The sequence below is a fragment of the Podarcis cretensis genome, assembly GCF_951804945.1.
Source record: "Podarcis cretensis genome assembly, chromosome: 12".
Classification (NCBI taxonomy): Eukaryota; Metazoa; Chordata; class Lepidosauria; order Squamata; family Lacertidae; genus Podarcis; species Podarcis cretensis.
In genome coordinates, this window is record NC_137181.1 from 48,390,059 (window position 1) to 48,403,775 (window position 13,717).

Consider the following 13,717-nt stretch of genomic DNA (forward strand, 5'->3'; position numbering starts at 1 on the left):
GAGGATCCATGAGGATCCGTGATTCAAAACCACGTTTTTGGACCACGGAGTGGCCAGGAAGCCGTGGATCCGTGATTTTCATGGTGCAGGCTGTGCCCCTGCACATGATGTGCGATTTAACGGGGCGTTTGGGTTGGCCCAATGTGAAAAGTGTGAGGATCCATGAGGATCCATGCTTCAAAACCACGTTTTTGGGCCATGTTATGACCAGGAAGCTGTGGATCCTAGGTTTTTGTGGTGCAAGTTGTATCCCTGGACATGATGTGTGATTTGACGGTGAGTTTGGGCTGGCCCAATGCGAAAAGCGTAAGGATCCATGAGGATCCGTGTTTTGAAACCACGTTTTTGGGCCATGGTGTTGCCAGGAAGCCGTGGATCTGTGATTTTTGTGGTGGATGATGTGCCCCTGGCCATGATGTGTGATTTGACGGTGAGTTTGGGTTGGCCCACTGGAAAATGCGTGAGGATCCATGAGTATCCATGCTTTGAAACCACGTTTTTGGGCCACGGTATGGCCAGGAAGCCGTGGATCCGTGATTTTTGTTGTGCAGGCTGTGCCCCTGGACATGATGTGTACGGTAATTTGATGGTGAGTATGTGTTGGCCCAATGCAAAAAGCGTGAGGATCCGTGAGGATCCGTGATTCAAAACCACGTTTTTGGACCATGGAGTGGCCAGGAAGCCATGGATCTGAGTTTTTTGTGGTGCAGGCTGTGCCCCTGGACATGATGTGTGATCTGACGGTGAATTTGGGCAGATCTAGTGCAAAAAGTGTGAGGGTCTATGAGGATCCGTGTTTCAAAACCACGTCTTTGGGCTGTGGTATGACCAGTAAGCCGTGGATCCTAGTTTTTTGTGGTGCAGGCTGTGCCCCCTGGCCATGATATATGATTTGACAGTGAGTTTGGGTTGGCCCAATGCAAAAAGCGTAAGGATCCATGAGGATCCGTGCTTCAAAACCACGTATTTGGGCCATGGCGTTGCCAGATAACCGTGGATCCGAGTTTTTTGTAGTGTAGGCTGTGCCCCTGGTTATGATATGTGATTTGACGTTGAGTTTCGGTTGGCCCAATGAAAAAAGTGTGAGGATCCGTGAGAATCTGACTTTAAAACCAGGTTTTGGGGCCGTGGCGTTGCCAGATAACCGTGGATCCTAGTCTTTTGTAGTGCAGGCTGTGCCCCTGGACATGATGTGTGATTTGACGGTGAGTTTGGGGTGGCCCAATGCAAAAAGTGTTAGGATCCATGATGATCCGTCCTTCAAAACCACGTTTTTGGTCCACGGTGTTGCCAGGAAGCTGTGGATCTCAGTTTTTTGTGTTGCAGGTTGTGCCCCTGGACATGATGTGTGATTTGACTGTGATTTAGGTGTGGCCCAATGCAAAAAGCGTGAGGATCCATGAGGATCCGTGCTTCAAAACCACGTTTTTGTGCCACGATATGGCCAGGAAGCCGTGGATCCGAGTTTTTTGTGGTGCAGGCTGTGCCCCTGGCCATGATGTGTGATTTGACGGTGAGTTTGGGTTTGCCCAATACAGAAAGCATGAGGATCCATGAGGATCCGTGCTTCAAAACCAGGTTTTCTGACCATGGAGTGGCCAGGAAGCCGTGGATCCGTGATTTTCGTGGTGCAGGCTGTGCCCCTGGGCATTATGTGTGATTTGACAGTGAGTTTGGGTTGGCCCAATGCAAAAAGCATGAGGATCCATGAGGATCCGTGCTTTGAAACCACGTTTTTGGGCCATGGAGTGGCCAGGAAGCCATGGATCCGAGTTTTTTGTGGTGTAGGCTGTGCCCCTGGCCATGATGTGTGATTTGATGGTGAGTTTGGGCTGATCTAGTGCAAAAGTGTGAGGATCCATGAGGATCAGTACTTCAAAACCAAGTTTTTGGGCCACGGTATTGCCAGGAACCTGTGGAACCGTGATTTTTGTGGTGCAGGTTGTGCCCCTGGCTATGACGTGTGATCTGACGGTGAATTTGGGTTGGCCCAATGCGAAAAGTGTGAGGATCCATGAGGATCCGTGATTCAAAACCATGTTTTTGGACCACGGAGTGGCCAGGAAGCCGTGGATCCGTGATTTTCGTGGTGCAGGCTGTGCCCCTGCACATGATGTGCGATTTAACGGGGCGTTTGGGTTGGCCCAATGTGAAAAGCGTGAGGATCCATGAGGATCCGTGCTTCAAAACCACGTTTTTGGGCCACGGTATGGCCAGGAAGCCGTGGATCTGTGATTTTTGTGGTGGATGCTGTGCCCCTGGCCATGATGTTTGAACTGATGGTGACTTTGGGCTGGTCTTGTGCAAAAATCATGAGGATCCATGAGGATCCGTGTTTTTTAAACATGTTTTTGCGCCCCTGCGGCCCCACGAAATAGTGGATGCGTGATTTTGTTGATGCTGTCTACAGAGTAAGACATAGTCTACAGTATCATGGTGGTTTTATTTAATTTGAATGAAAAAATCATATGAATTCACGAGGATCCGTCTAGATCCGCCTTTTACCTTTTTCCTAGAATTTTAAGCATAACCTTGCTAGCGTGCAGGAATATCTCCTGCCAAACCCTTTGAGAACCACTGGTTTTAACATTCTGCCATTTGTATTGTGATGAATTTGATGTGAGAGGGAGAGTTTTCTGTCTAGGACTCTCCGTATGCAAAAGAATCATCCATATTCCAATTGGTGGTTGCAGGTTTAGAATGTTTGATTGGACAGTGTGATTGGCTGGTGCTAGACTATGGTTACCAGATTTTTTTTTCAATGAATCCAGGGAAGCTCTTTTTTTTTTTTTTTTTTTTTGGAAGCTGAGTAACAACAGGGAGTCAGTAGTAGGGATTGTGAGACAATAAGACCCTGGGCCCAAGCACACATGCATATTGTATGAAGGTGCAAAGCTCTTCTTTTTCACCCTGTGAAACATAAATGCACAGTTTTTTTAAAAAAACTGGGCAATGGCACGCCGCACGCCTGTGACTCCCAAGCCTTCCGCAATCTCCTGCACCCTTCCCCCTTTGTTTTGACAGATCGGGGGAGGCTCGGGAGTTGCAGGCGGGTGGCCGTTGCCCAGGAGGGGCTCAGGGCGTGCGGTTTCTCTGCCAGGCAAGGTGCAAAGCGCTTCTTTCCCACCCTGTGAAACGTAATGCACAGTTTTTTAAAAACTGGGCAACGGTTGCTCGCGATCAGTCAAAACAAAGGGGGACGGGGGGCACGAGATCTGAACCGCCAGACGTCCCCAGTTCCCCTTTGGCAGTGGGGGCGGCAGTGGGCAGCCTCAGCAGCCCAGAGTCAGCCTGGTAGTGCAGTTGGCTCTGGCTGGCTTCAGGAGCTGCTCACTGGAAGTCCCCATATGATGTGTCTTGTGTGCAACACATCATATGGGGACTTCGGGCGAGGAAAAATGGCGGGCGCCATGGCAGTGAGCATCTCCTGGAGCCAGCCAGAGCCAACTGCACTACCAGGCTGGCTCCGGGCTGCTGCTGCCACGTTTCCCGGGGACAGATTTGCAAATCTGGGGACATTCCAGGGACGGAATTTGTCCGAGGACAGATTTGCAAATCCAGGGGCTGTCTCCAGGAACGGGGGACGTCTGGTAACCCTATGCTAGACCAAGGAATCTAGAAGAACGGTAGGCTCTGTTATCTGGTGGGCGAGCCAGAGGAAGATGGCAGGAGGGCAGCAAAGAACAGGCCTGTGGTTCTTAGGTCAGTCAGAATTGAACCAGAGAGTCTTCAACAAAAGTCTTCAGTTATAGTGTTGGTGAGGCATAATCAGGATGGAGTAACTGGCAAAAGTATTTGAAAAGGGCAACTAGCTGCTTCTTTACTGATCTGTCTCCGCAGCTGGAGGCAGCAATTTGAATGACAATTGCAGGAGTAAGGGCTATCAAGCTCATCTCCTGCTTATGTTCTTCCCATAAACATCTGGTTGGTCATGGTAAGACCGGCATGCTGGACTGGATGGGCCACTGGCCTGACAGGATGTTCTCAAAGCTGTCTTGGTTTAGTAAAACAGCTCTGCTGTTCTGAAGTGAAACTAAACATGTTGGGTTATCCAGTTACCCATCTGGAGAGTGTAGAAAGCTCTATACTGATCTGTAGAAAGCCCTATAGGCATAGGGAAACTCGGCCCTCCAGATGTTTTGGGTATACAGTTCCCGTAATCCCTCACTGGTCCTGTTAGCTAGGGATCATGGGAGTTGTCCCAAAACATTTGGAGGGCCGAGTTTGCCTATGCCTGCTATACAGCTTGGGACAAGGATACCTAAAAGATTGTCTCACCCGACCAATCACTGCAGGTGAGGGCCTCCTGGAGATACCATCTTATCAGGAGGACTGTTCTGCACATTATAAGATCCAGGCCTTAAGGTTGTTTCACAATTCAGAATTCCCTCCCCTTAAATATTAGACAGGCACTGTCTCTGTTGTCTCTTTGGCACCTACTGAAGACCTTCCTTTTCCAAAAGTACTTTTAAGTACAGCGCTACCTTGGTACTCGAACTGCTTGGCTCCCAAACAAATTGGCTCCTGAACTCCACAAACCCGGAAGTGCTCTGGTTTGTGAATGTTTTCCAGAAGCCGAACGTCCGACACGGCTTCCGCTTGAGTGCAGGAAGCTCCTACAGCCAATCGGAAGCCACGCCTTGGTTTTCAAACAGTTTCAGGAGTCGAATGGACTCCCAGAACGTACTGAGTTCGAGAACTAAGGTACCACTGTAGAGATATTTCCCAGTCTGCAGCTGCATTGCAATTGTTTGCAGAGATTTAATTGGTTTGGGTGTTTGCCTCCCTGGGCTCCTTTGGGGAAGAAGGGTGGTGTATACATTTAATAAATAATAACCATTTCCTACACAATGAGTGTTGGTCCCTCGGGAAAACAAAAGAAAAGAGCTATTAGGTACTGATTATATTATATGTTCTGGGAAAAGAACATTATGATAAGCAGGGTATGTTTGGGGACCTGCACTTTTACTTCCACCACCCCATGCAGTCTTGGTTAAGTTTCTAGCTCTGTGACAGAGGTGACTCCAGAAAAACATGTTGGGGAAATAAAAAGATGGCAAACACCATTATTGGGAGAGGAAGGATTTAATCTACATTATATAGGACTTTAATATACAGCAATTTGATGCTGAAGTAGTGAATGGGAAATATGGAGGGGGGGGGGGTCACAGCAACTGCGCTTCATTATTTTCCCCATAGGAGTTGGAGGCAGATTTTATGTATACCGCATGGGCAGGCAAACTAAGGCCCAGGGGGCGGATCCAGCCCAATCGGCTTCTAAATCCGGCCCACGGACGGTTTGGGAATCAGTGTGTTTTTACATGAGTAGAATGTGTGCTTTTATTTGTGTGGGTTATTTGTGGGGCATAGGAATTCCTTCATTTATTTAGACCCCAAAAATATAGTTTGCCCCCCCTCAAGGTCTGAGGGACAGTGGACTGGCCCCCTGCTGAAAAAGTTTGCTGACCCCTGGTATACTGTATATTGATACGAGCTTCCGTCGCATAAAGGAGTAAACTCTCCTATTATGCAGTTTAGCTGCCATCATCCCATTAAACTACAGGCAAAACCTATAACTCCAAAACACGAGGAAGCAAAATTTAATGACTACACATGTATATTGTAGTACAAAACAAGCTTTTATTGTTGGATTTATAACAAGTCAATCCTGAGCACATTTGCCTGAACATTTATCCCACTTTTTGCAGCTGAATAAACAGCACTATGTTCTCCATTTATTACACTCGCCTTACTGGCTTGTGTCAGGGATACCAGTTCCCTCTTACCAAAACCCGCATTTGTATAGCTGTTTAGGCAGGAGATGGATGCCAACACGAGAGATAGGTAGAACTTTAAGCTTGTTGGTTTTTTAAAAGGTACTATGTACATAAGGGAATACTGATATTTTCATTGGGGTCTTAAAGGTGCTCGATTACGGTTTCTGAAGACTTTAAAGGTCCTGTTGCTGACACCAGCCTCTAAGTAGCTTTTATCTCAGGCTGAATTCCCTGAACTTCTACCCCGGTCAAAATACTCTGACAACTCAATCCAGCCTCTGTACTCCAAAGCTCCTCTGGTTGTAGTTCTGGCTACTTGGACAATTAGTCCAACTTAAAAAACCCATTTGTGTAACCTTCCTCTGGCAAGACCTTTGCACAGGGCAGTTTTTTCAGATCACTTCCGCCGCTGACTCCTTTCTCCTGATCTTCATCAGACAGGTATTAATAACAAGCTGACAGTAAGAGCTGTTCGACAGTGGAATTTGCTGCCAAGGAGTGTGGTGGAGTCTCCTTCTTTGGAGGTCTTTAAGCAGAGGCTTGACAACCATATGTCAGGAGTGCTTTGATGGTGTTTCCTGCTTGGCAGGGGGTTGGACTCGATGGCCCTTGTGGTCTCTTCCAACTCTATGATTCTGTGATTCTATGATTTGTATCCAGACTTTAGCTACTCTCATTAGCCTTTTTCTTTGGCCTTTCCCCTCAAACCTCAAACCTCTCTCATCCACTCACTTCTCCGCAAAAATCTAACTTCCTTTCCCTGACAGTTGACTCTCAGCTGACTAGGAACTCCAGCCTGTCAATGTGCTATAACCCAGATCAATCAGAATGAATACAGTGGTACTGTAGCACCCTGCTTGTGGTTAACGCTTAGCTGGAATGAAATATTCAACGCAGCAATAGAGAAATTAAAATAATAATTTATTTGTCAGACAAATTAATATGAGGCACAGTGGTATATGGTTACCAAGCTCTGGCCTGGCCTCCTGCCATTCTGGCCAGCACTTATATTTCCTTAATCCAGCCCCCTTGCTCCTCCTGTGGCTGCCTCTGTCCAATCAGCCTGGTTGAAATTCCTATTGGCTGTTTGCTAGAACCAATCACAAAAGATACACCCATTTCCTTCTGCCCTTTTATGGGAAACAAAAAGCTATATATTCTTCTATCTATAAATGACAAATAAGTAGTAATATATCTTACATGTGTCTCAACAAGGAACCTTAATTACCAGCTCACCTCGCCCTATTGCCCTCCAAAACAGATGGTTAATCTTAAATTTTTATCTTAAACAGATGTCAAGGATCATCATTGAAAGATTTCCTTCTCTTGAAGGTCTTTAAAACAAAGGCCTGACAACCATATGTGCTCTAATGATGTTTCCTGCTTGGCAAGAGGGCTGGGCTGGTGGCTGATGGCCCCTGTGATCTCTTCCAACTATATGAAATAAGAATCTAGCATAAGGATTTAACATTTCTTAGTTTCTAATTCCTTTGCATAATTACATTTAAGCCAATATATTTAATACATAACATAAATAACCTTTTAAAAGGAAAAGAAATCTTAAAAGGATCTCAGTTTAAGAAAGAAACAACTTTAGAAAAAGACTTCCCAAAATACTCTCTTCCTTTCTGCCAGCTAGATGCTTTTCCATTGCTCTTGACCTTTGAACCTTAGGAAAATATGGCTCAAGTTGAATGGGAGGCACATGGTTTTATTTTACTATTTACCCACTCTTAATTATGTTTTTCTCTGCTTTTTTTATCTTCTGTAATATGTAGGGTCAGTGTAACCTTGGCTGTCAGCCTGTAATTCCCTTTGACTTTGAGAATTGTTTTCTGCTATAAATCAGGGGGCCCCCTTGTCTAGGAGGAAAAACATTGCCAAGGTTCTTAGGCAGCTGGTCTTCTGCCTGGCATGAACATTTGAAAATCTTTAAGCTCATTTTAAAATACAGGCCCTGATCAAGCCTCAATAAAAATGCAGGCTATGATTAGATGCCTCAGTACCTCGGGTTAAGTACTTAATTCGTTCCGGAGGTCTGTTCTTAACCTGAAACTGTGCTTAACCTGAAGCACCACTTTAGCTAATGGGGACTCCTGCTGCCACCGCACCGCCGGAGCACGATTTCTGTTTTCATCCTGAAGCAAAGTTCTTAACCTGAAGCACTATTTCTGGGTTAGCGGATTCTGTAACCTGAAGCGTATGTAACCTGAGGTACCACTCTACACCTGTTCCAGGCCCAGCCTAATTCAGTCGTACCTTGGAAGTCAAACGAAATCTGTCCCGGAAGTCCATTCGACTTCCAGAAGGTTTGAAAACCAAAGTGTGGCTTCTCATCGGCTGCAGGAAGCTCCTGCAGCCAATCAGAAGACGTGGAAGCCCTGTCGTAAGTTTGGCTTCCAAAAAAAGTTAATAAACCAGAACACTCACTTCTGAGTTTGCAGCGTTCAGGAGCCAAAAAATTTGAGAACTAAGCTATTCAAAAACCAAGGTACAACTGTACATTCCCCAAATGATAATCCATCTCTCTCTCTCTCTCTCTCTCTCTCTCTCTCTCTCTCTCTTCACAGAAGCTGTCGAGGAAAACTACTGCCAATCAGGCTTGTGGCATCATAACAGTACAAGGCCTCGAACCAACATTAGACCAGACGTTAAATGCAATGATCTTGCACCCAGTATAATTTCCTTGGGAAGAGTTGGTGGGTAGGTTGTCTGCATGCCAATGGCTCAGTTTGCCATGGGAAGGAAGTAAAATTGCACTGCTATTTACTCTGCAGCCAGCTTTCCCAGTGCACCTACCTTCCCTTTGCTTCAGATGCAACATAGTTTAGATGCATAGTTTGATCTGTCGGAGACCGGAAAGTGGATGATCATGTTAAGCAGGAAAGCGCTAGATAGCCATTGCTCCCTTCCAACATTCCAGCTGCAGGTGGTGAAATGAAGACATGGTTTTTGTCTGTTAATGCATGACCTTGCAGAAAACAAACTGGGTGTGGGATCAGGGTGTTTAGTGTCCTTAAGGACAGAACAATAGGCTCACTTGTGCAAGGAACTATAGCATGCTAATTTGTGCAGACATTCGTGTAAGATTAGATTCGGCATACATTTGCCTACCTTAAAAAAGACACACATGCATTTCAAATGCAACAGAGAGCAGAGTATAAGATGTGCTTGATATTAAACCCCTGGTGATGTTCATAACATCTCCAGTGTCCTTGCACGTAACATTTGTTTATCACTCAGCTTGTGAGCTGATGTAAGCCAAGCAATTACAGTATACATCCGACCCAAATCTTCTTTCTTGCCATAAAAGCGGGTTTTGTCGGAAGCAACTGAGCCCTTTTAAACTGAGTTTAGACTGCAAAGCTCAAATGGATCTGTTAAGTTGCACCGGCAGAAGTAAGTTTTACTTTTTCTCTCTGGAAAGCCACTACAACACCGCCGACATGTCATGCTCCCCAGTAGACTGGGAGTATGTGGAACTGGCACGTTCCAGGGGCTCTGTATACAGAGAGAGGCATGTTTTTGGAAGGTGGAGAGCCACATGCTTTCGGAAAAGGCTGCAAACATATCTTCTGAACTTCTCGCCAGCAAAAGCGTAGATCACAGGATTGATGCAGCAGTGAGCCATTGCTATTGTTTCTGTCGCTTGTGCTGCTATAGCCAAATTACTAATGGAGGCACAATTGCTGAGATCAAATGCATCTTGGAATGTCTGTAGCAGAAGAACAATGTTGTATGGGGCCCAAAAAATGAAGTAAACTATCATGATGATAAAAATCAGCCGGACCGCTTTGCTCTTCTTGTCATTCCTGCAGTTCATTAGAGTGTTTATGATCTGTGCATAGCAGAAGGTCATGACGATCATTGGGAGGATCAGGCCTATAATGTTCATTTTCAGTGTAAAGAACTGGTTCCAGACAATCTGATTTTCATAAGAAAAATGAGGAGTGCACACTGAGCGATTGTCTTCCTTTTGTAACCTGTTAAAGACCATTACCGGCACAGAGGCTAGGAGTGCCACGCCCCACATGACAACGCTTGTGAGGATGCCATAGGTAACTGTCCGGGCTTTTAATGCAAACACGGCATGGACGATGGCTAGATATCGATCGATGGTCAAAAGGATGATGAAAAAACTTCCGCTGTAGAAGCCTACGTAATAGATTCCAGAGAGAATTTTGCACATTGCATCTCCAAATATCCACTCGTGCGCTGCGTAATAAGCCCAAAATGGGAGTGTGAAGATGAAAAGCAGGTCCGAGATGGCTAAATTGAGCAGGTAGATATCAGTCATGCTCTTGAGCTTCTTATATCTGATGAGGATCAGCACCACCAGTGAGTTGCCCAGCAAGCCAAATATGAACACCAGAGAGTAAAGCGGTGGCAGGAACTGGGAAGCAAATTCATTAACACTGGCACTTAGGCATGGTTCTGCTCTTTCGTCATAAACGTATTCTGTGGTTGTTACAACTTTGTAGTAGTCTGCTGTGCTCGTAGCAGTAGGCATCTTGTTCCCTGCAATTGTAGAAGATATGCTCATTTATATTTACACATCCACACTGCATGCACAGTAATCATAAAATGCTGGTGTCCGTACATAGGAGAATATACTGAACTTGCAACGCAAGAGGGGAGAAATCAAAATACAGAAAATAATAGATTTTGTTCATGTAGATGTTTTCATGTTTGGGCTAAGCACACACTTATTAAAGATCAACAACCGTTGGGACTTCACCAATCTACAGATATGCAATTATGCAACTCAGTAATAACAACGTTGTGTTTCTGTGCAGAAAGAGTTGCATAGGAGTGATTATAATCAGTGAGCCTATTGCCAAAATGCCATTCTTTCCATTATAGTTTGCTTGGTGCCCCAGCACTGTTTCAGCACATTCTGAATCCCACATTGTACAGTACATATATTTTGTACATAATTACAATCGTGAAGTGAGAGAGAAATTACAGGTAGTCTAATGTAAACCTTGGAAACCCATCGCATCACTCTACATCGATCACTTACAGTTTAACAAATGAGCATCCTCTGTTGAAAAAAGTGTCGTACTGTATCCAAAATGAAAGAGGCCGAATGAAACCATCTTCACCATTGTTAGTATATAGTAGTTTCATTTTCATTAAAGTCACCCCCAAAAAGATGGCCATATGAAATCACCCTTGGATGTTGACCAAAATTTTGTACAGCCCAGAAATATGTCTTAACAAAACGTGAAGAAACTGTTGGATGCCCAGTAGCTGTAACGAAGCTCAGAAAAATCAACATGAAATGGTTATCTTGTGAAAAGTGTTGTCTCCTCCCACCCCACTCCCTGACAGTATGTCACTGTACAAACATACAGTACAGTATGTCACTGGGCAAAATTTCGCTGAGGATTTCTTTAGTAGTCAGCCGTGTAGAAACGGAAGAGTCTACATTGCAACTACTTTTCTTGCCATTTGGAGGAGCTATAGTTACATTTTTCAAGCTTGAATGTGGTCGAAGGACAGAGGGCTTAACCACACACTATCTCAAGCTTTGCCTTGTGGTTTGCTCCTTCCTTCATTTTTTGGGTAGGAACCACACAACATTTCTACTGTGACTAGGTGATATGTTCAGTTACAGATAGGTAGCCGTGTTGGTCTGCCATAGTCAAAACAAAATAAAAGTTGGTCTTAGTTGGTCTTTAAGGTGCTACTGGAAGGAATTTTTTTATTTAGGTGATATGTTATTTTTCTGGAGCTAAAATCAAGTACCATATTTTTCGTCCTATAGGGCGCACCGACCCATAGGACACACCTCGTTTTTTGGGGGGGGGAAAAATGAATTAAAAAAATATATTCCCCCCCCCCAGCCGCGGCTGCTGCCCCAAGCCTTGTGCACACCCGCCCGAAGCACGGGGAGCCCTCCGGAGGGAACTCCCGCCGGGCTTGCAAGGCTTGCGGATAGCTTCCTGAAGCCTGGAGAGTGAGAGGGGTCGGTGCGCACTGATGCCTCTCGCTCTCCAGGCTTCAGCGAAAGCCAGCATTCGCCCTATAGGACGCACACACATTTCCCCTTCATTTTTGGAGGGGGAAAAGTGCGTCCTATGGGGCGAAAAATACGGTAATCAACGGTGATGCAAAAAGTGTTTTTTTAATCGCTTACATGCCTTGTAACATGTGTTTGCCGCATCACCCTTTTTTGCTTACTCCATTTCCCCGTTTCTTAATTCCTCCTCTGTGTTGCTGCCCATGACCTCAGCAGCATCCATCTCCCAGAGGTGAATATAAGGGAGTGCAACCAGTTTGCCCACAATGAGCACCAAGCTGGAAGGGGGGGGGGGCACAACAATGACTTAGAACGGAAGGTGAGAGGCAGGGAGCACTGAATTTTGGCATTGCACAGGGCGCCACTGAAATTTGAAATTCTAAGGTGCTCAGCACTGGGTCCCCAAAGGCTCGGCTGGTTGTTGGGAGCGGCACAGAGTGGCTTTGGGCAAGCTGTGCCCTTCTGGTCAAGCGTTTTCCTTACCTGTATGACATCAGGTGTAGTGCAGGTGGCTCTGGCTTGCCTCAAATGGCCTGACAGACCAAATGGTGAAGCCTGGTAGGCCCAGGTTGGCCCAAAGGGCAGAAGTTCGACACTATTGACCTAGAAATACAAGTACTCACCTCCAGCTGAAGGTTTCTCACCTTGCCTCTGGGAACAGTTACAACCCTGCAAAAGGTTGAAGGCAGTCTTGAACACAAGGTATAAATTACTTTTTAACATCGTTTAAAGCAAAACAGTACAAACACAGGGAATAATGTCCCAGTGGGCAATGTGATCACCCCTGAAAGAAGCAGAAATGGCCACTGAAGTTCTGGTGTCACCTGGGAACTGTGCAGAGTTTGAGACTGGGAAATGGAAAATAAAAATTGTTCACCAGGCGATATGCTATGATGTTGATTAGTGTAAAATCCTCTGCTTAAAAGGGGGCTTTTGCCTGCCCCGCAAATGATGCTGGCTTGAAATGAAACAACTCATAAGGGTGATGCCCATGGTTAAGTGTAAATTCCCATTAGCACTGCAGCTTCCAACTTGGACTTGATGCTGACTTCAGCTTGTGAATACATAGCTAAATGTCCTCTGCACTTTATCTGGAGGCATTTGTTCGTGGGTGCCCAGCAGTGAATTGTCCTGTTCTGATGGCTGCAGGTCACTTGCCAGGAAACCTTTTTTCCTACTGTTTCCAGTAAACATTACTGTAAGTAATGAAGCATACGCTCTTACTGCTGCAGAGTGGCAGGGTATAAATAATAAATTATTGTTATTATTATTATTATTATTGGAAGCTTCGTTCTTGGTTGGTAGACTGTACCTTTATAACTTTCAAAAAGAGATGTTTGTGCAGTGCATCCTACATGAGCATGAATATTGAATTATTGTGAAAAGATGGCACAGTGAGGCTACAGAAATGAACTAACAAAATCAGAAAGAAGGCACTGTTGCAATAATTTAACTGAAGATTTATGGTGCAATCCTAGCCACATAAACAGCCATGGAGCAACTGTTCCAATGGTTACATTTCCACTCTTAAAATGCATATGCTTTCTATGGGAAAGATGTCTTTCTGTGTCAGGAATGGATTGAACGTAATAGTTTAAGTTGCCTTCATGTCTATGCACATTCATTTTCCCAAGGAAATGATCAGCAAAACGCCTCCTGATAATGGCCTCTATACCCGTTTAACTGTGATGGTTTTCTGCAAAGATTCCTGGGAACAGTAGTTTAATGAGTATGCAAAGAATTATCAGTTAGGTACACCCACCCACACCCACCCACACCCAAACCATTCCATCCCTATTTCCAGAACTGCAGTTCTCAGAGTTTCCTGTTAATTAATTAATAACACATGCTAAAATTTGGACTGACCCACTTTTGCAAACTCATGGGCCAAGATAGACAAGTGCATCAATCTTCC

At 45.2% G+C, this 13,717-nt stretch overlaps 1 protein-coding gene across 1 annotated transcript; it reads right to left on the reverse strand.

Moving 5' to 3' along the window:
- Nucleotides 1–7,779: 7,779 nt before the first annotated feature.
- LOC307199480 (C-C chemokine receptor type 5-like) lies at nt 7,780–13,018 on the reverse strand. The gene is made up of 2 exons (XM_079947394.1): nt 12,426–13,018; nt 7,780–10,295 (listed from the first exon to the last, which is right to left on the reverse strand). Exons 1-2 carry the CDS (start codon nt 12,523–12,525, stop codon nt 9,208–9,210), a joined length of 1,188 nt encoding a protein of 395 aa, XP_079803520.1. The 5' UTR covers nt 12,526–13,018; the 3' UTR covers nt 7,780–9,207.
- Between the last annotated feature and the right edge of the window lie 699 nt (nt 13,019–13,717).

What these genes read in the sequence shown, in the direction of transcription:
- LOC307199480 (XM_079947394.1), bottom strand. Translation starts at nt 12,525, where the DNA reads ATGTTAAAAAGTAATTTATACCTTGTGTTCAAGACTGCCTTCAACCTT. An exon ending in TGAGAAACCTTCAGCTGGAG is followed by an intron (nt 10,296 to 12,425) that starts GTGAGTACTTGT and finishes CTACAATTGCAG; the next exon opens with GGAACAAGATGCCTACTGCT.